The sequence below is a fragment of the Hypomesus transpacificus genome, chromosome 16, assembly GCF_021917145.1.
Source record: "Hypomesus transpacificus isolate Combined female chromosome 16, fHypTra1, whole genome shotgun sequence".
Classification (NCBI taxonomy): Eukaryota; Metazoa; Chordata; class Actinopteri; order Osmeriformes; family Osmeridae; genus Hypomesus; species Hypomesus transpacificus.
In genome coordinates this window covers 4,886,632-4,907,297 of record NC_061075.1, presented here as the reverse complement: position 1 = coordinate 4,907,297, position 20,666 = coordinate 4,886,632, and the positions used below count along the sequence as shown (strand labels likewise).

Here is a 20,666-nt window from a genome sequence, read left to right as displayed (position 1 = left end):
GACCCTCTTTGTCCTTCAGCCCGGCCTCCCGGTCACCCAGAATGTAGCTTCTTCAAGCTCCCTAAGTCCTCACATACAGCTTCGCCTTATTGAGATCACTCTGCTAGCTGTTGGTCACCATGAGAATCAGGTACAAAACCCTGAAACTTTGCTCACGCTGCGTCCAACAGGATGGGCCCCGCGTACCTCAAGGACATCGTCCAGCTGCACACACCGATTCAGGCACCTCACTCACAAAAGGGTCCTTGCACTCCCCCAATGCAGTGCTTCTTCAGTCCTCCACAGTAGGGGGAATGAACTCTCTGTTGAACTCCTCGTCCCCTACCGTTCTTCCGACGTGGTCTCAAGACTGACCTCTTGAAACTTTACCTCAACTAACCAGACATCCCAAGTCTCCCGGAAGTTCCCGGAGTCTCCCACATTTCAATAGCGGCTCCCGGACACCCGCAAATGCTATACAACCTCCCGGAAATGAGTCTCTGCAGGTTGGGATGTCTGACTAACTATTCTTTTAGCAAGCATAAGGGCACTGAAAAGCAGCATTTAGCAATACGTTACCTGTTGAGATACTGGCAAATTTGGCTCTTCTCTGCACATTGTATTTGAGATGCTGTTTTTCTGCTGTCTGACAAGAGACTGCACCCACAAAAGTGTTTGATGTTGCACATATATATTGTTGTTTTTGCTTCACTGTACTATGCACTATTGTGTTATTGTTGCACTGTAATTATTGGGTGTGCTCACGCCTTCGGTGAGCACAATCATTGTTCTCTCACATATATATTATTATTCTTTTTGCCCCCTTAAGCCTCAGTCAATATTTGGACTACATAGACAACCTAGGTGTCAAATGTTTCCTCTTGGTCTCGATTGAGTTGCTGGTATATGGATATTTATGTTCCGTTGCACGGTTTAGGAGGTTACAACGTTATTGTGGCAAAAAGTGCCTTTAGTCAACGAAGGGTAATCAGTGCTAGCTACGTCACCACGTCAGCACACGTTAGCAACGATGCATGGATACAAAGTGCATAGATGTGCTGTTGCACAGCGAGTATCGTGCCGTGGTGTACTAGCAGCACATGTACATTTAAGCAAATCAAGACTTGCGTGTACAGTAAGTAATGTCACATTAAATAATGTATTTAAACTCAAGCTTGTGTGGTGCGTCACTGTCTTCAATGCCACAGCCTAAACTTTGTCAAAAGAAACATTCTCATTTATGGCGCTTTCAAACAATCCCCTCAGTGATGTTTGGCTAGCAACAACAGCTAGCTTGCTTGTAGCAAATGTTTTTTGAATTAGCCATTTCACCCTTAATTAATGTCAAACTTATTATGTTTTTGGGGGCGTATTTTTTTAGTTAGCAGACGGTACTGTTTGAATCGCCATTCCATCTGAAATACTGTCCCGGTGACAACGTTGTTACAGTAGCTTGTTTCAAAGGGGGTTTGCTTGTTTCAAAGGGGGTTCTTAAATATGCTTGAAAATATCACTAGAACGGAAAAACTTAAGGGGACGGACCCACCTGCAACCGACGCAAGCGAGCACACCCTACAATTTCCCTAGAAATTGTACCCTCTCTAGTTACTATTGGTATTGTTCAGCGTGTCTGGAGGATGGATGTGGTTACTTTGCACTGTGGCTAGTACAAACAGACCATTCCTTGACCCCGACCACCAAAATAATATTGGAACCATGCACTTCTGATTCTTGAACTTCTGCTGTACTTTATGCACTGCTTTGTAAATTGCTTTGGATAAAACCTCTGCAATATTTTAATAAAATGAAAACAACTATATGTATACATATATATTTACACAAATGTTACATAAATATGCACATTTAATGTATATTACGTAAATGGAATGTACAAAAGAGCAAACATACGCATGCACACATACACACATCCAGCAATCCCATTACACACAAGGTGATAAATATGAACAATTGGACGATGAAAGGTCATGACAAAACATAATTTTATAGGGCATAACCACTCCGTCTAAGATCATTCCTCATTCATTCTTCACAAATGCATTGATGGAAGTATTGGTGTAGGAAGAAAACTATACAGGCTGTCCAACTACATGGATTGACAGACACAGATTAAGCATTGTGTGCTGTAAGCAAACCTACATGCATTTTGGACATTCTTTTACCATATTACGATTACATGTAAGATACTTTGCTTGACAATTGTGAATATTTTGCTTAAATTCAATTTTGTGTGGCCTGTGTTGAATTTAAAGTGACAGTTCCCAATAAAGGTGGTCATGTGGTCGTTAAAGTAATACATTAAAAAGTAGCCAATGGGAATCTGCAGAGTCAGCCAGTTAGTGCATTGTTAAAAATGTGCTCCTTAAAATACTGTGCACTTTTTCTTGGAAAATGAATGATAAAAACAACAACTGGTGGTAACTGAAGTAAGTGATCACACCAAATTGCTGTATGGCAGATAACTTAAGTTATCTATGAGTTCATAACTTAATTGTTAAGTTATTAACAGAGTTATTAACTAGATTTATTAACTATGAATTCATTCTCATTGTCTATTAACGAAAATACATTTGTTAAAGCAATTGTAATATGTTTTATTGTACTAATCAAGTATGATTGTTGGTGTGGCACACCAATTTGTTCTGATTATTATTATCTACATACATTATCTATACACAGCTTTCACAGACACATTGGTAACACACATTGGCCCATTTATTATAAGATTTCAGTATCTGCTGATTCAGTTTGCATATTTGTGACCAGGAAATGTCAAGCTTACACAATGAGATATTCTATTGGCTCCATGTTTTTTTTCTCTTTATGACATTTGGTGTTGTGTCTATGATGCCTGACTCAGATGTTAAAGCACTCCAACACTTATCCAGAACAATCAACCATTAAACCATTGAATCAGGAGTTTCTGTTGTTTCAAATTCATATTATAAATTGCATATACTGCTGATTAGATAATACTCTGTACTCTATTACTGCTCATAAAAGATGGTTTAGGCAGGAAATGTTTCTGATTTAGTAATGTAGCCTGAGGATTACCTTGAGTAAACTGCAAGGGTGCTAAATTCTCAACAGAGTAGTTGACCTTTCTTCAGTAACTGTGTGCATCAGAATACATTTATGACATTTGGTGTTTTGTTTATGATGCCTGACTCAGATGTTAAAGCACTCTTCCAGAGCAATCAACCATTAAACCATTAAATCAGGAGTTCTTGTCATTGCAAATTCACATTATAAATTGTATATACTGCTGATTAGATAATAATCTGTACTCTGTACTCTATTACTGCTCATAAAAGATGCTCTAGTCAGTTTCTGAATTAGTAATGTAGCCTGAGGAATACCTTGAGTAAACTAAATACATTTTTGGAATCAGGATGCCAACAATGTTTTAGTTTTTACATTTTATACACACTAAAACATTCGGTAACAAATGGTATAAAAATACACAATAAAAATGTTCATACAAAATACATTAATAAAAAAAACGCCCGCATAGAAAAGGAGTCTAAAGCTAATTGGCATATATATGCATGTACAATCTGAAGAAGACAGCTTCATGAAGTTGGTGACACAGAGGTCAGCACACAAGCTTCAAAGACCGTAAACAAAAGTTCATCAACCTTCTGCAATGCTGAGGTAAACGTGATTTTCTCTTGTAAACTGTGCTTTGTGAAACAGTTATGAGCAAGTGTTTAAAAACATTTCCGAACAAAAACAATGTGATATGTGCTCTTTGATGCAGGTCCATCTGATCAACTACTAAGAGCATTATCTTGAAAAAGAAGTTTCAATGATACAGATGGGAGAAGTTTACTGCAGTAATGAGTCATGATGATTAAAATGTTGTCTGTTAACCAGACACACTTCTCAGTCATCTGCTATTCATTCATCAATTTGAGATGAATGATACACTGGAACTTCCATTTCACAATTGATTGTGTAAGAGTACCTTTTTGTAAAGAAACACTCCCACATTGAGCCGTGCGTGCGAGACAGAGAGCGTGTGTGTGTGTTTATGTGTGTGTGTGTGTGCGCAGTCATCTAAACAGGAGCAACAGGAGGACGCTGAGACTGAGAAGTGCCTTGGAGAAGGGGTGCGCGTGTCCCTCGGACGAGGGTGTCTTGGGGGGGCAGTCAGTGTAGGGTTTCAGACACGCGGCGTAGGCCATGACGTGGGCCACGTAGTTCTGCTCTTTGACCCCGTGGAAAAGGTGGGCCATGGGGCCCTTGGCATAAATGGCCACGTCTTCCCCTCCGTGGGTCTCAGAGTCCAGGGGTACAGCAGCCTGCTGCATGTACTCCTCATCATCTGAGGAGAAGGAGGTTTGCTCATGATGTAAATTTTTGAGGGCACATACCGGGCAACACAAACAGATACACAGACCATTCACAGTCGTAAACTGCAGTACCATAACCCACGACAGTAGCGGATTGGCCAACGGGAGCACCGGTCGAATTACCGGTGGGTCGAAGCACTTTTGGGCCGGAGGGCCGCTGGCCTTATAATTTTTTTTACTACTAATAAAAATGTCGGCAGAAGTTTGAGCAACACGTTGGTCCGGCCCCCAGGCCGGTTGGTCTACTCTATTCCAAATGAACGTCTATGCAGCATTGTCTCGCTTACACACGACAGTGACACTGACAGATCGAAAGCTAGCTAGTAGAGACTATATAATGATGGAAAACCAGGCTAAGAAACGTAAAGGTCTTTCTGTGTTTGATCACATGCATTGGTAGGGCAGCTGTGGTGGCTGGTTCTGGTGGGCCGGTCTGGATCAAAGTCCAGGACCTATCTTTACTCCCAGTCCGTCCCTGACCCACGACGTTGGAGATTAAAACTGGTGATAAGACAGCGTTGACTCATATGACATCCCCACCCATTACTTACAGTAATCTACCAGAGTGATGTTTCCTCGGGTACCATTCACATGCACATAACCAGGACCGTTGGCATACAGGATGCTTGTAAATGGCATCTTGTCTTCCGCTTGCTTTGGTGCCAGACCTGAAATGAAACGCTTAATGTTTGTGGGTGTTGGTTGAATAGTAGACATTTTAGTAGACATGCTTACCTCAGCACAAAGAGACAACAAAAAAAGATTGCTTTGCTTCTTGGCCTTTACCTGCCCCTTAAATACTCTGTATAGTTGGCTCACCGGTGAAGTGTACAGAGACCTGGGTTCGAATCCAGCCCTGGCCCAATCCTTCATGTCCTTCCCTTTCTCTCTCCCTAACATTTCCTGTTGATCTTTACCATCTTTTCCCACTAAAGCAAATATTCTCTACGATATGTACACAATTTATCCAACAGTTAGTTTTGACCAAGTAATTTGATTGGACAAGAGGCATTCCACGAGTGCTGATATTTCGCCATAACAGCACTGCTTTTAACTAAACATGCATCAATCTGCTTACATTAACAACCCTTAGTCGCTAGAGTGCAGAAAAATGTTTGTGCTGCTTGGCAACTCCAGTCCCAGTCTAATGGCAGAACTATTTTGTGTAGATCATCTGTTGTTGGCTTGTTAACTAATGACATCTTATTTAAGCAATATCACACTCAAGGTAGTGCGTTATTGCTTAATATCAGCACAACTTATCTTCAGCATTTGGCTTGTTGCCTCGTACCTTCAATCAAGTCACAGCCTTGCTGATGCAATGACATACTCCCTCTCGTCATATTGCTTGAATGTGATTTGTACATTTCTTGTCTTTAAAGGCAAGGTCTACAGATTAGGTAACCTCATTTCAGCAACCAAATATTCCACAAAAAAAAAAACGGACTTGATTTCAGCATCTTTGCTTGTGAAGAAAATGTTCACCAACTTGGTGTAAGAAGATGACCCTCAACTGGGATTTCACGTGACCATGTCACTTATTTAGTAATCACTTCACAGGGCCTTTATGTTGCTGTGTCATGGGCCATACCAAAGATGGGGTTCCCACGTTGGGTGTTTCCTCCGAAGGTGAAAACATGCGAGTGATCCGCCGTAACGACGGTGAGAGTGTCAGACTCCTTGGTGAGTCGCGAGGCGCGCCTAATTGCCTGGTCAAACATCACTGTCTCAGTTAGCGCAAGCTTGGCAATGCCATCGTGATGCCCGTGGTCGATTCTCCCTCTTGGAAAAAAACACCCACATCAACGTCAAGTCAGTATTAATGAATCTACTCTGAAAAATTATGATAACTAAAACGTGGAGTACAATTGTCCTCCATTACGCTTAGAGCATTCCAAGTAGTACACTAGTATAGTATTGGGCAGTATACTAGTACAAACTATACACTAGTGTAAATAGTACTCATCTTCCACAAACAGGAAGTAGCCTTTAGGGTTCTTGCTGAGAATCTGGATGGCCTTCTCTGTCATCTCCACGATGGAGGGGTCTCGAGAGATGTTCCGGAACACCTCAAAGCGCATGTCCTTGGGCTCGAAGAGACCTAGTGAGGCAAGATGAGACCCTTCATTGAATTTTACATTTTGAATGTCTGGTTGTGGAGATGTTTCTTCTGACTGCAGATTGTACAGGCATGCAAGTATGAGTTTCAAGTACATAATAAGTACTATACCCATGAGCCGGTCTGTTGTTTTCACATTGACCTCGTCAAACTGTTTTCTATGCCAAACATACTGTGATTTCTTGTTCTGTAAAGGACAAATATCTGAGAAAGGCTGCAGTATCAAATGTTTACAGTATGGAGAACCAAATAGAAGCTTACCTTTTGGGCATTCAGCCAGACATCAATGAGATTCCTCTTGTCCTTGCGATCTCCTTTCCTTGAAGAGGAGGTAGGGTACTCTGGATCTGGAGTTCCTTTAGGAGTCATGTACATCCTCCCCCCACCCAGCACCACCTATCAGGGAAAGGATATTGTAAGAAGCTGAAAATAGTCAACAGTAGAGGGAAAGTACAGGAAGTGGCCAAAATGATAACTAATAACCAACCCGTCCGCTTTATTTATTTGAATGTGTTCCTCTCTCTGTGTGTGTGTGTGTGTGTATGTGTGTGATGTAGCAAAAGCGAGACATAAAAACAAAGTAGATTCTTACGTCAATATCAATGTTGGTGACCAACTGGGTGGCAATGTCGACGCAGCCCTGTCTGCGGGCACTGGAGGGCATGTCGGCATCACTGTACCAGCTGCGGCTCACCGAGTGTGCATAGGCGGCTGCAGGGGATGCGTGCTGGACGCGCGTAGTGGTCACGATGCCAACGGACTTACCTGTGAGGAAACACCACACACTTAACAGGCAAAACACACACATGCACAACACACACACACACAGACACGCACCACACCCATACAATCCCTGATAGCCGGCAGAGATAAGTCTGTGACCCATTGTAATCTTGTGATTGATTTCCATCTATATCAGGGATGAAATTGATTTAGAGCGGTGCTTTAGGAGATGATAGTGTAATCACACTATCACTTCGTGCACTTCCTTATAATGACTGTCATTCAAGGACAGGCTGACAAAGAGTGTGTGTCAGCCAGAAGAAAATCAAACATTCATTATCGCATCTCTAATTATGGTTGTGGTTGTGTGAATGTGTATCACTGCCAAAGGGCCAAGTTGCCAGGTGCCAAACCGTATCTGTAGTTATTTCTAGCAAATTTCTGTTTTCTGTTGCACACTCTCACAGTATGTCCGTTATTATCAGATTAGTGTGTGTTATTGAAAGTGTGCTAAAGTACACCATACCTTGTGCTTTGGCACGCCGTAATACAGAGAATACTTCATTGCCAAAGGTAGTGTTGCACTCATAGGCTACAGCTTTAGCACTGAGGCCCAGCGTTTTAGCGTTCGCCTTCACCCCACAGTGGTACGCTGTAGCCGTGCTTGCACTGTCCGCTACCTGCTTATCTACGCTGTACGTCTGGGAAGGAAAACACAAAATCACAAAAAGCATCAGAACATTACTGCAAACCTATGAGGTCTGCTGTCCATTTCGGTTGGAATCCTCAAGACCAGCTTCTTCATCAAATGTACAATTTTTAAAAGGATAAAGTAATGTAAATCATTGTTAGAATTTGATTGAAACTACTGGTGGACAGGAACTTAGACTAGTGTAGACCAGGTTTGCATGCCCATATTTTGTGACTGAAATGTGAAAACAAAAGATCATGCTGTGTCACAAACCTTTTTTTGACCAAACACCTAATCTCACTCCACCATAATACCCAAATTGTTTCTATTGCAAAAACGTAAGAAAAAAAAAATAATTTCCCATGCCGCACAAAGAGGACTTTACAGAGCTGAAACAAGGAGGAAGGAGACAAGATACAGCATGTCAAGTTAGAAAACCATGTCAAGCACACACACCCACACACACACAAAAAACACACACACACACGCCCACCTCGAGGTGGCCCTACACCATTTGACACCTGTTACTCATGTTTTTGCCAACTGTTCATTGTTTAGTTTTTTTTTTTAAATAATGACAATAAAAATATAATCTGAATCTAATCTAACCCAAGGGTTCAGAGAGGGTTCACCTTAGAGAGGGCCAGGTAAGGGAAGCTGTCCATGGCTAGCACCGTCTCCTCCCCCAGGTGGCCCTCCATCTGGCCCCTCAAGATTCGCGCGGCTGACACCGTGGACACCCCCATTCCTTATTGACAAATGAGTCGACAAATGTACTTTGTTGCAGCTGAACTCCGACAAGCCACGGGTAGTTTAGACTTGAAGGAAGTCTGCTTCAACCTTCATTGGTTCTGAAGCCGAGGTGAAAAACGTTAAACAAACAATGACAGAAGTGAATGCATATTATATGCTAACAGCATATTACCACCACAACAGTCATTTATACTGTGCCTTTTCATGTGACTAATACAACTATTCAGAAGTATATAAATTGTACCTCAAGATAAAACAGGTTTCTCTTTACCATCAATGGACTGAGATGACCCATCGTTCTGATTCATCCAGTCATTGAGCAATGTCTCAGTCACAGTCATTGAACCGTTTTAAACTATTTCAAAACATCCATTGGACACATGCCTGTGCTGGACAGCTAACACATTACTGTAAACTCATATCTGTTGGTTTTGTTAGTTTTCCAAACTGACAAAGAAATCAGATATTAGGAAAATCACAGCAGATAGAAGTATCACAGCTCTAAGCTGTAAGTACACATCATATTGTGAGGCAGGGGGAAAATGCATCGTTCCAGACAATGCCATGCTCTACAGGAGCACCATCTGGTTATCGTATGTTGAACGGTTCCGGCTATTTACCGTCCCCCAGGAAGAGGATGATGTTCTTGGCGCGGTGTGCCCGGGGGCGGAGCTTAAGCGCTGCCTGTAGGGTCTCCTTGGCCTGAGAGTTCCAGTAGGCCGGCTCCTTCTCTTGCTCTGCTGCTCGATACCACAGAGAGAGAGAGATTAAGGAAAGAAAGAGAGAAGGAGAGAAAGTGTGAGTGAGAGAAAACAAGAAGAAAAAAAAAAAGGCGGTGTCAAGTTGGACAGCCGTGCTTCGTGGTTTGGCACCTATGAAACAGCGAGGCCTCAAGCTATGCAGAACAGATCTGAGGAGCCGTCGGGAAAAAGGTTAGCGAAATAAAGACACCTTGACTGGGACACTGTGGGTGGACTGGAAGACCGGGCCGACGGTTTAGCAGGAAGTAGAAAAGAACATTCCACCACGCTGCACACCAAAACAACGGAAAGACAAACAGTCCATCCATCCCAGCACGCCATAACACTTTACACAAGCCGGGTCTAAAACACACACTGGTCAGTCACACATACACACTCACACAGTTAAACACATACATTCCTCCCCTTACAAACCACACACACATATACACAACCTCTTCACACACACACACCTGACCACTTACTCACCAACCCAAAAGGTTCACCTGTGTCAGCCCATCCTTCAGTCCGTTCACCCACACTGTTCTAATGTTACAACCAGGGACAATGGCCCTGCTGTTTCCTCACCTTGGTCCTCCGCGAGGCCCCCAGAGGAGAGCAGCAGAAAGCCCAGAAGGAGCATCCACAGCCTGGGGGCCCAGCTCTGTGACACCTGCATCCCTACCCTGGAGCCTGGGCGAAAAGGAGCTTCCACACCCAGCACTTAGGACGAAAGAGAGAGAGAAAGAGAGTGTGCCTCCCCAAACCTTCAGCCCAGCCTTTTAAATCTTAGGGTGTGTTGCCGGCAAAGGCCACAGCCAGCTCATAGGCTCAGAGAAGGGGAGAGAGAGCAAAATAGAGAGAGGGAAAGGATGAGAAAATTGGGGGGAAAGCAAGGACCACACAAACTCGAGTATAGTTCCCCACACGTAGAAGTGATCTCTCTTCTCTTTCGTTTTTCATTTGCAATGTACCGTCCCTGTTTGTTTTAAAAGTCTGTTTTCATTTTCTCTCCCTCTCTTTTGTCGCTTTCTCAAAAATTGTGAGTTATAGAAATTGAAATACCCTTTGATGTGGGAAATGCTCTAATGGGTATTTTTATGCACCAGTTGATTTGACTGAGAAAAAAAATTGGCTGCCCAATTTGTGTTGGCATTCGAGACAATGCAAATCACAATCACTGCTTTTTCATTTCTCTCTTCCCCCCCCAAAAAGACTTTAGTGTGTAAAAAGGGTCCAACGGTTTATTCTCTTGAATATTATGATTGAGTCATGATGTGCTCTGGATTTCATGCTAGGGTCATATTTCTATTTTTCTTCACTAACTCAAGGTATATGCCAGTAAAAAACACCTCTTGACTTTTTTTTGTCGGGGAAGTAAACATTTTTCATTTGTGAGGTAGTTGAAATCTCCTATGGTTTACACATCATGTTAATTGTATTTCACACAAACACAACAACTGTTGTTTAAAACAAAATGAAGCCAGGATTGTTCAGTTAGAGGCCAAAATCTAATACCTTTCTTGAAAGTACACCCGAATGGATTTAAATCCCAATGCATCACTGCGGTGTTCTCTTCATGTATCATCCAGATCTTCATTTTCTATAAAACCTATGGAAAATATGATTTTCCTGAAACAGTAGGGAGCAGGACTGCCGTTAGTCACAGTGGACAGCTTCTGTGGTAGATCTACTTTTCTGCCAGTGCCAGTGAGTCATCAGTGGAGAGTGGTGGGTTGTGGTCATTGTAGTCACGTGATCAAGCTCATAAAATGGAGGAATCGGAGGGGCTTCTTGGACAGGGGCCTCCCATAACGTGGCCGCACCATGCAGACCCAAATACCAGAGCAGACACGCAAGCCTCCGAGCTTGTGGAGACACGTCTGTCCATTGTCAGGATTGCTCAGTTGGAGGAGAAAGGCTGGCTTATGTCGGCAAAGGTAACTGGTCTTAAGTCATAATAGCTGGAGGTTATTATGGTCCTCGTTTTAATCAGAGGGGATTTTTTTGTGTGATTTCGATGGCTCATGAATTTAACCCACCACGACGAAGCAAAAACGTCCTCCACTCAAGTCCGTATCTGTGACAGGAGTGTACTCCTACGAGTTTCACCCCAAACTGCAAACTCGCACATCAAACATCTTACGGTAGTTGCTTCAAGAGACACTCCATACACCCTGCAGAAAGTGGGCCCAAATGTACATCCTGTATTTCACAGCTTCCAACAAACTGGCGTCTGCTGGATAGCTTGTGTGAATTATAGTGGTTGGACCAGATTATGTTTCAAGATTATAGCTCAGAGGAAATGTTTAGGTGCAGGTTGTCAGACCAGAGATGTGGGTGGTGCAGACCACACATCCCCCTTCTCAAAGAGAGGGCATATCCCTCTTCCTGTCTTTTGATCTTGATTGCAAGACCAGTTTGAAGAGATAGAGATGGAAGAGACTGCAGGAGATCGTGAGAAAGCCCATTACAGAGAGCAAAGAGGAGAGAATTTAGAGGACGAAAGAGTGAAATTGTGTGTTTATCGCGAGTAAGACTTGGGGACAGATTAAGAGGGAAGGAAAAAGAGAGACAAAGAGACTGAAACGTGGAGAGTAAAAGAAAAAGAAAAAAGAAAGAAGTGAGAGACAGACATTGACAGTAACTTAAAGAACTGCTAGAATAATCATCCAAGCTAACTCAGACCATGATGTCGTTGATCTATTTTGGCTTGGTCACATCTATGGCGCAGGGAGATGCTCGCATCCACCCAAATAGACAGTGAATTATCCCATAAATCTGGATCAATAGGTAGAATGAGTGGGGAGCGTTGATGACGTAACACGTAACTTTACACGCAGCTGTGCTGAGCTTTCTTCTTAAGACCAGTGCTACCCTTGGCTGGCTGCTCGTAAAAGGGGATTCTTTTATAGCTGCAGGAGTGCTTGATTGGGGGACAATTATAAAAGCGACACAGAGAGGCAAGGTCCCTCACAGAACCAGCAGCACTGGTGTGAGATTATTATTCAGAGATCAAACAATGTGCAACTTGAGAAGCAGCAGGCAATAAACTGAAGTTACTGGTTCCCATAAAGAAAATATATAGGGGTTACTTGATCCTAATAATGGTACAGTGGCAAAAGTAGCCATGGTTAGCGTTTTGTTTTCAGTGACTCAAGGATAATACGTGAAGCAAAAGTACAAAGACTGAACACTATTTTACACAAGTGGTTAAGCTTGCGTATTGTACATGTGGGCTTTAATGAACTATATTGTATTCCTGAGCGTGACAGTAGTAATATATTTTGTAATGTATTACTATGAAGAGGCCACTCTAGTCACTCCATGTAATCCTGGGTGGGAGCAAGCTTGTATGTGGTCATTGTTAACTCAACAAAAAGCTATGATCTTTTCCAGATAGAAAAGCAGTAATTCATTAAAAAACGTACCTGAGCCTTCCACTGTGGAGCAGCAGCATCCAATTAGAAGAAGGGAGCACATCAGACGCTTCATCTTCTCTGTCCCGGGGCCTTGGTGTTTGGGGTGTGAATCCCACTCTCCTTCTCTCTCCTTCTCTCTCTCTCCCTCTCTCTGTCTGCCCTGTACTTGAATCCTTCCTGTAAATTCTAAAACACAAAATCCTACAAGCTGGCTGCCTAAAGCTTTCTCCAAAACAATGGCTGGCAAAGTTCTCACCTCTAGGGAGCAGAGGAGTAATAAATGACTGACGTAAAACGCCCCCCCCCCCCCCCCCCCCCCCCCCCACACACACACCCCAACTTCCTCATTATAGCCTATGCATCCTTTGTTTTACAGGGAAAGAGAAGAAGAAAAAAAGGGGGGGGGGGGGGGAAACAAGCACCACTCACCTCTCTAGTACTTTCATACATTCTACACAGCCTTCTCCCACTGCTTTGAGAGTCTCCGGTCCATTTCTCTCAGGCAGCACGGCTGCAAATCAAAGTGTTGTCTTCCTTCTTCACGGACACAAGCCTGTCAAAGGTTTCCTCCGATCGGGGCTTTAACTTGTATCTTTTAGGGTTGTGTTGACTTGAGTTTTGTAGAAGGAGTGAAAGACACACAGATGCACATGAGAGACAATGCACTCACGCTCAGCAGTAGCACTTCTGAATACAATGGGATTGTGTACAGATATGTGAAACCAACAATTATGCCGAAAAACAACCTTATCTGGAACTACGGAGTCAGAAACAAATTAGCATACGAGGTGGTGGTTTAATGGGCGTCCCAGTGGGGAAAGAAAAAGTTGGAACTGGCAAACATGACTTCTTTCCTCCTCCCACGCAAGTAAATCTTTTCACTCACCTCATGTCTCCCACACATCAAACAGTCCTTGTTATCCACACGGCATAAATAAATGGTGAGAAACATTGAATGAGATATAGAAGGCGAATGTTGGCTAGCTAGATAGTCAAGACATTCATATCACAGTCTCATTGGAAACACATGCTGTGGTTATTTCACCTGGCACGACCTGCTGCAGGAGTAAGTAGACGCAGAAACATGGAGATGGATGCTAGATAATGTAACGCGGAGTACTTCAAACAGTATTTCATCCAGAGGCCTGACAGGATCCTCTGTTAAGGCACATTCAGTCATTTTTCTGCGCTGATTTAAATTGGTTTGCCTACATTTGTATGCAGATATAATGTCCTTAGATGTTGAGGCAATATTAAAGAGAATTGAATTTGTCTTCCATTCACATTCTACAAAACAAAGCCCTCAACAAAGGCTGACTTTGAAGAGTAGCTTTTATTTAGACCTACATAAGTGACAGGTGTAAGCATGGACATGAAGTTGGATATTGCCGATATTTTATCAGTCAGAATCCCTTTTGCTTTTATATAGAACACGTTCCTGATGTCCTCGTTAGATCCCAAAATGGTTCTGAACAACTACACAGCCTCTCTTTGTGTTTTGGCAGGAGCCAGACTGTTCTTATAACAACAATATGGAGAAGGATGAACCCAGCAACAGATGCACTACCATCATAGTTGAGTGACTCACCAACATACAGGGGAAAAAACCAGGAAGTGATGTTTCAGCAGAATCTAAAAATGTATATTTATTCGGTTGCTAAGGGTCTAGGAGATGAATAATAAACCAATACCGGCACCAGACATTCAGCAGTGTCCTTAGATATCAAAAAGACCTCTGTATGAATGGTAGTATTGGTTTTCACTGGCAGCTGAGCAGTGTATGTAGCATCACCTTAGGCAGACTGTGACGAGCATGGCCGTCTGGTTACACAAATACAAGTGCCCATTGTAGGCTGTGGCCTTTAAAAGTAATACACAAAGATTCACACATGAGATGGATTGGAGATTCAATGACATTACCCTAAATAACATGTGAATAGAACTGCAATATGTTCTGTGTGAGAGATCGAGTATGTGACCTTTACTGCATGTTACACAGAACATTTTAAGGTTTGCTCAAAGTATTGAAGGCATCAAAATGTTCCCGTCAAAATTAGCATGTTATCAGATCATTGTAGACATGGTTTGCCTGGAAATATAGACCAAGCTTTGAGCTGATCTATCAACAGCTATCAATAAGACACTCACAAAGCTCAGCACGAGATCATGAACTGAAAATGGGAGTCTTGTTTTAAACTAGACAAATTATATTTCACAGTAGCATCATTGTGGACAAACATGAAGTCGGTGAAACAATGGCCTGCTTCTTCTAAATACATCTGGGGCAAAATGCAGGTGATTCATAAAGGTCTAGATCGGTTCCATTACAGACTTTGATGTCTTGAAGACCTGAGCTTTAAACACTGACAGACACATTATGTGTGTGACCCTGTGTCTTCGGACACAATGTGTCCCTTCCCTTTTCAAAGAACGCTGGTCACAGACATCTAGGAGACCCTTCTCCAAAGCCACATGTTTTATTTGTTAGCATTTTGGACTGTTTGTTTCTCCACCCTGGTTACACACACACTTACTCACTCACCACCCTCCTACACAGGTGATCTACTGACTGACACTGACCGGCCTACATTGCTGCGGTCTCCCGGTCGTGTAGATTCACCCTCTACAACATCCGGAAGATCAGGAGATACCTGTCTGAGCACGTTACCCCGCTCCTCATCTCCCTCCACTGGCTACCCATAACGGCCCGCATCAGATTCAAGACCCTGGTACTGACCTTCCGAGCAGTGAATGGAACTGCGCCCGACTACATCAAGTCTCTCCTGCAGCCTTACACCCCCACCCGCCACCTACGGTCTTCTTCAGACAACCGCCTGGTGGTCCCACCTCTCAAGACCGCCCGGTCCCAGCACAAGCTCTTCTCCTGCCTGGCACCCCAGTGGTGGAATCAACTCCCCACCTCCATCAGAGACACGGACTGTCTCTCCACCTTCAAGAGAAGGCTCAAGACGCACTTGTTCCGGGAGTACAATGGTACTTAGGAATGGTTTGCTGAATCCAACGCTAGTTTCCTCAAGGTTCACAATGACTCTTGCTTAGACTGTTGCTCTTGTTGGTTAGTGGTAGCTGATTTAAACTGTTGTATTCTTCTTTTTTAGTTAATCCTATTTTTATTGCTTTCCTACAGGTACACCTGCACTTAGAGATCAATGTTGTGTAATTTTTAACTTGTTTAACCTCATGCTCTTATGGTCTCTTCCCTTTAGCACTATTTTTTGGTTGTTCACAATATGTACTTCTTGTCTTTGACTACCCGCAATGCTGTGGGGCTATCTTGTTGTTATTATCAGTGACCTATGCACTTTGTGAAGCTCTCTCTTGGAAGTCGCTTTGGACAAAAGCGTCTGCTAAATGAATAAATGTAATGTAAATGTAATGTAAATGTGACACATCATTGGTCATGTTGCTGGAAGTTTCTTCAGTCATTTAATAAAGAATTTTGTAAATCATCGACCAACCCCCACATATCCTCCTCATACTTTGTCACAGTGTCTGTGCCGGATGTGTGACAACGTGAGTGTAAAAAGTGTAAAAGGTAAATGTAAAAGGATTTAATTCCCACGGATGTCAGACAGGTGTGGAAAGTCAGTTATTATCAGACAGTACAGTTTTTTGATGCTGGAACACACCAACAGTACAGTATCTGCACAGTTCTCAACATTCTTAGCTAAAATCAGCAAAACAACTACAATTCATAACATACAAAATACAGACACTGATACTGATTGTGCTATGGTGGTGTATGTATATGTCACGGTCTCGACTGTGCCTCGAGTCATGCTGGGGACACACCACAGGATAATCGGGCCGATTTTGGCCCTTCCGACAATCCTAAGTAACATATGTCCCAATTATCTTGATGATTCTGCAGATTTTATCAGATGTTCCCTTGGTGTGAGGTGTGTTAAGAGTGACCACACACTGTAGGAGCAAAATGGCTAAATCTAGGATTTTTTGTCCTTATGTTTGTGGTCTCTCACAGTTTGAAAATCTTATAAGATAAAAAAAATCGTATTGTGTGTCCCTAGCATTATTCCCCTTGTGTTTCCCTCTTCCATTGTGTCTTCTGTTCTCCCCTGTCGAATAGGCTTGGCTCCAGGCTCCTGTGATTCCAGTACACGTCTTCCACACCACCTGCCCAACATTCACACCTGTGGCTCATCATCACCCCGCAGCGTAGGTACTCCGGTTCTCCATCCACTCACCGCCAGATCGTTTGTTGTTGTGTTCGTGCTTCCTCTCCCCAGTTCCCACCTGCCTGCCTTCCCTGCCTAGCCTCTTGTCCTGCCTTCCTCACTCCCCTACCCTGTCATTAAATACCCCTGATTTGATCCCTTCATCCTGTGTTGCTTTGTACTGCATTTGGTTCTACTAGTAAGCCCATGGCAATTTAGCTAATCAGCCATCCTCCAATAACAATATAGAAAGGCAAGTGGCAAATTGTGATGGCCGTTGATTGGATGTTATCAGAAAGTGGGCGGGACACTCTCAGACTTGACTTTCGAAATGATGAAGTGCGGATTTATTTGAGGTTTCTTGCTGAACAGAATGAAAGCAACCTGTGATTATTGTTTTCATTCTTTTGACTTCTTCTCTAATGTACTTTCCTACCTTACAACCTGACAAGACCTCTGATATTAGCATTGTTACGGTGGCACCACAGTATACCTGCTGTAGTTCTTCACTTCTGCTTTTCTCTTTATCTTTTCACCCCTGGATGAGGACACATTGGCATAATGTACCAACAGATTTTGGGGAAATCACATTGGCTTTGCTCCAGAGGAAAAAACACAGTAGTCTTTTCAGTTTCCTCCAACAATTGCTACGACTGCATTTGGGGATTTTTGTAATATTTTGAACATTCAATTCCAATAGTATTGCACAATGGGCACTTACTGGAGTCAGGTGGCTAAGCGGTTAGTTCGATTCCCGGCCGAGCCAAATTACGTTGTGTTCTTGGGCAAGGCACTTCACCCTACTTGTCTCGGGGGAATGTCCCTGTACTTACTGTAAGTCGCTCTGGATAAGCACGTCTGCAAAATGACTAAATGTACCAGTCATCAGTTTCTCCACTTGAAATGAAAACAATTAAAAAATAATGGTTTGTCAAGATTGTCTATCCCAAAAATCATCTAAAGTGTGGAACATGATCATGCTCATCTAACTGTTTACTCCTGATTATGCCTGATTATCTGTCTGGGTGTGCTGCCACAGTTACACATGAACAGCTAAGTTAAACAATTTTGCAGTTCAATAACAGGTAGTTATACTCAGGCAAAGGTTAGCTTTTATTTGTCTTTGACCAGTAAAGTGTTACATATGGGTGGTGAGTGCAAGATTCATAGGTCAATGAGTGTCAGCATGGAGTTTCTTATCTGTGTTTCCACCCCACATGTTCAGAAGCATCAGGAGGGTAACCTGGGTACACTGCCTGCTTGACTCAGCGCTGCGCGAGAAGGTGGTCAGACGGTCTGACTTGTGTGAAGATGAACACAGTCTGACACGTGTATAAAGGCAGTAGGAAATATGGAGTGTTTGTGTGTGTTTGTGGCGATGGTGTGGTGTTATCGGTGCAATGTTGGAGGATCAAAGTCTAAGTTGAGGTTGAAGTTGAAAATAGCATTCAAGCAGGTGGATGTCGCGGTGTAAAACATCCAAACATGTTCGCTCACTCAATCAGAAATACCGTCGATGACGTTCCTCTTCTGGGAACGTTTGAATTCTTATTTGAGCAGCTGCTGCGTGTAAGACTGTCACCATGTTCTCTATCAGCAATATTGCACTATTGTTCTTCATTTGTCTTGGGTTAGGGTAGGTTTATAAGGTTAGTATAGGTTATTAAGTGTATTATGTGTATTTAGAGGTTTAGTATATTGTATTGAATATTGTATATTAGAAGGCTTACTACATTTGAGCTTATTATAGATGTAGTCTATGTTCTGTGTACTTATTTGTTATGTTATGTCAGGTTGCTTTGCGTTGCCTTGTCCTAAGAATTTCAGTACCCTGTCTGACCCAGTGTCGTTCTGTGCATCTGACAATAAAAGACTTGAACTTGAACGCCATGGTCACTTTCACAGAAGCAAACGACAGACTTGTGAAGGACGCAAGTAAGCTCCGGTCACAGCCACGGAGATACAGCCTGGTCATCCGCGCTCGGTGCAGGTTCGGTCCTTCATGCCCTGGAAACCAACCCAGTCACAGACAGAATGAGAGCACGTCTAGGGGGCCACACATCTGACAACACTTTCCATCTGCATCTGGTGAACACTGTATTTAATTAACCCTTTGTACAAACCACAGTGCTAGCTTAACTGGAAACACATTACTGGTTTGAGAAAAGAGATCTTGAAGAAAGAAAGCAAAACAAAACACAAGAAGCTCCTGTGATGCGTTTCAACTTTAGGTCTTAGACATGTAACATAAGGGTTGAAATTGACTATGCTGGATTCATACACCAGGTAATATATTACAGTTTTGTAGTCCTCCAGAGCCACTGCAGGACTTGAAGGAACAGGAAAATATAACATTCTGTACACTAGGCCTACAATTGAAATTTGAAGCTTATTGCACAGCCATCCCCTTTTTGTACCCTGATTTAACTAAAGACGTGATTCTGAATTGGCCATTTGAAAAAAATATCACTTCGGAACACCACATTGATTTAAAGGACTTTTATGCCACCTAGTGGTCTTGTCACACAAACGTCTAACAAAAATCTTTCACAGTACGACATAGTGAATATATCTTATGTATGCACGCCTTGATCAAAACTTTAATTACAAAAACTGTCCCCATGTTAATTACTGAGTAAAGACATGCCTTCCTTGAAGCGTTTGAACAAGCCGTCAGATAATCAGTTTGAGATGCCAGACAAGCATGGAAACAACGATACTTGGCACAGCTCTTCAGTGGCACCGTCCATGTCAAACATCAATCTCACTTGGCAAATGCAGGCGACTGGGAAATTGAATCAACACAGAGCAGCACGGAGATCATGTCGTCATGGACACAGACGTTGACACGCGCACGTTCTCCTATACCCTCACGCTCGTCTACAATGCAGGCATAGACACCAGAGTATCTCTCGCTGTGTGTGTGTGCGTGTTTGTGACTCAGTGGGTCTCAATCACTGCTTGGTTGCTCCCAGGTGGGATGGGTTTAGACACATGCCCTGAGGGGCTTGCATCGCGTAGCCTAGGCAGGATCCAACAGGCTGGAGGTCGTACGAGCCGTCAACTTAATTACCGCCCACATGCCGCAAAGCGGCACGCTGACGACGCCATTACCCGTGAAGTTTGACGAAAGCCAGAGCTTGCTTCCTGTGTCCCTCCCCCCTGCCAAAACACCTTGAGAGATCTTCGCAGCATGGACAAAGCTTTAAGTCGTAGGAGTTTGGAAACAAAGTGGCCTTCTGTATTGTTCAGTCAGGCTGGAGGATGACAAATGTTTACAATAGCGCCATTAATTATGATTGGCTGGCTGGGTTGGGTCTATGAACATAGTCTGCAACATCCTGACAAGTAAATCGACGATTGCTAATCACAGCCCAGGACAACCAGACGCCTATAGTCCAGAGGGTTGATTTATCAAATTTGTCAAAAATAACTCTCAACCCCTTTGATGGCTTCAAAAGACAGCACCAGTAGAGAGAGAAAACAAGGACTGGCAGGGAATCAATGATGTATGAGGAACCGAATATCTTGTACAAACTAGTACAAACTTAAATGATGATGAATCATGTTTTGATAAGCTCTCCTATGGGTGTTACAGCATAATCAGATCCAGTAAAAAAAGTATAAACTTGTGAAGTACAAACTTCTAATTAACCAGATGGATAGAGGA

At 42.9% G+C, this 20,666-nt stretch overlaps 1 protein-coding gene across 5 annotated transcripts; it reads right to left on the bottom strand.

Annotated features, from left to right (window-relative positions):
- Window positions 1-1,943: 1,943 nt before the first annotated feature.
- On the bottom strand, window positions 1,944-13,847 carry alpi.1 (alkaline phosphatase, intestinal, tandem duplicate 1). 5 transcript variants are annotated; one of them, XM_047037057.1, is made up of 14 exons: window positions 13,687-13,847; window positions 13,230-13,410; window positions 12,810-12,986; window positions 10,897-11,010; window positions 9,259-9,378; window positions 8,518-8,633; window positions 7,721-7,895; window positions 7,064-7,236; window positions 6,733-6,867; window positions 6,583-6,658; window positions 6,319-6,453; window positions 5,944-6,135; window positions 4,904-5,020; window positions 1,944-4,324 (listed from the first exon to the last, which is right to left on the bottom strand). In XM_047037057.1, exons 4-14 carry the CDS (start codon window positions 10,976-10,978, stop codon window positions 4,053-4,055), a joined length of 1,593 nt encoding a protein of 530 aa, XP_046893013.1. In that variant the 5' UTR covers window positions 10,979-11,010; window positions 12,810-12,986; window positions 13,230-13,410; window positions 13,687-13,847; the 3' UTR covers window positions 1,944-4,052. The 5 variants fall into 5 exon arrangements, with proteins under 5 accessions (XP_046893013.1, XP_046893014.1, XP_046893016.1 ...); XM_047037060.1 differs by lacking the exon at window positions 10,897-11,010 and having other exon boundaries at window positions 1,945-4,324; XM_047037056.1 differs by lacking the exons at window positions 12,810-12,986; window positions 13,230-13,410; window positions 13,687-13,847 and adding an exon at window positions 9,967-10,208 and having other exon boundaries at window positions 1,947-4,324; window positions 10,897-10,976.
- Between the last annotated feature and the right edge of the window lie 6,819 nt (window positions 13,848-20,666).

What these genes read in the sequence shown, in the direction of transcription:
- alpi.1 (XM_047037056.1), bottom strand. Translation starts at nt 10,057, where the DNA reads ATGCAGGTGTCACAGAGCTGGGCCCCCAGGCTGTGGATGCTCCTTCTG. An exon ending in TCACCAACATTGATATTGAC is followed by an intron (nt 6,868 to 7,063) that starts GTAAGAATCTAC and finishes TTTCCCTGATAG; the next exon opens with GTGGTGCTGGGTGGGGGGAG. An exon ending in TCTGGCTGAATGCCCAAAAG is followed by an intron (nt 6,659 to 6,732) that starts GTAAGCTTCTAT and finishes TGTCCTTTACAG; the next exon opens with AACAAGAAATCACAGTATGT.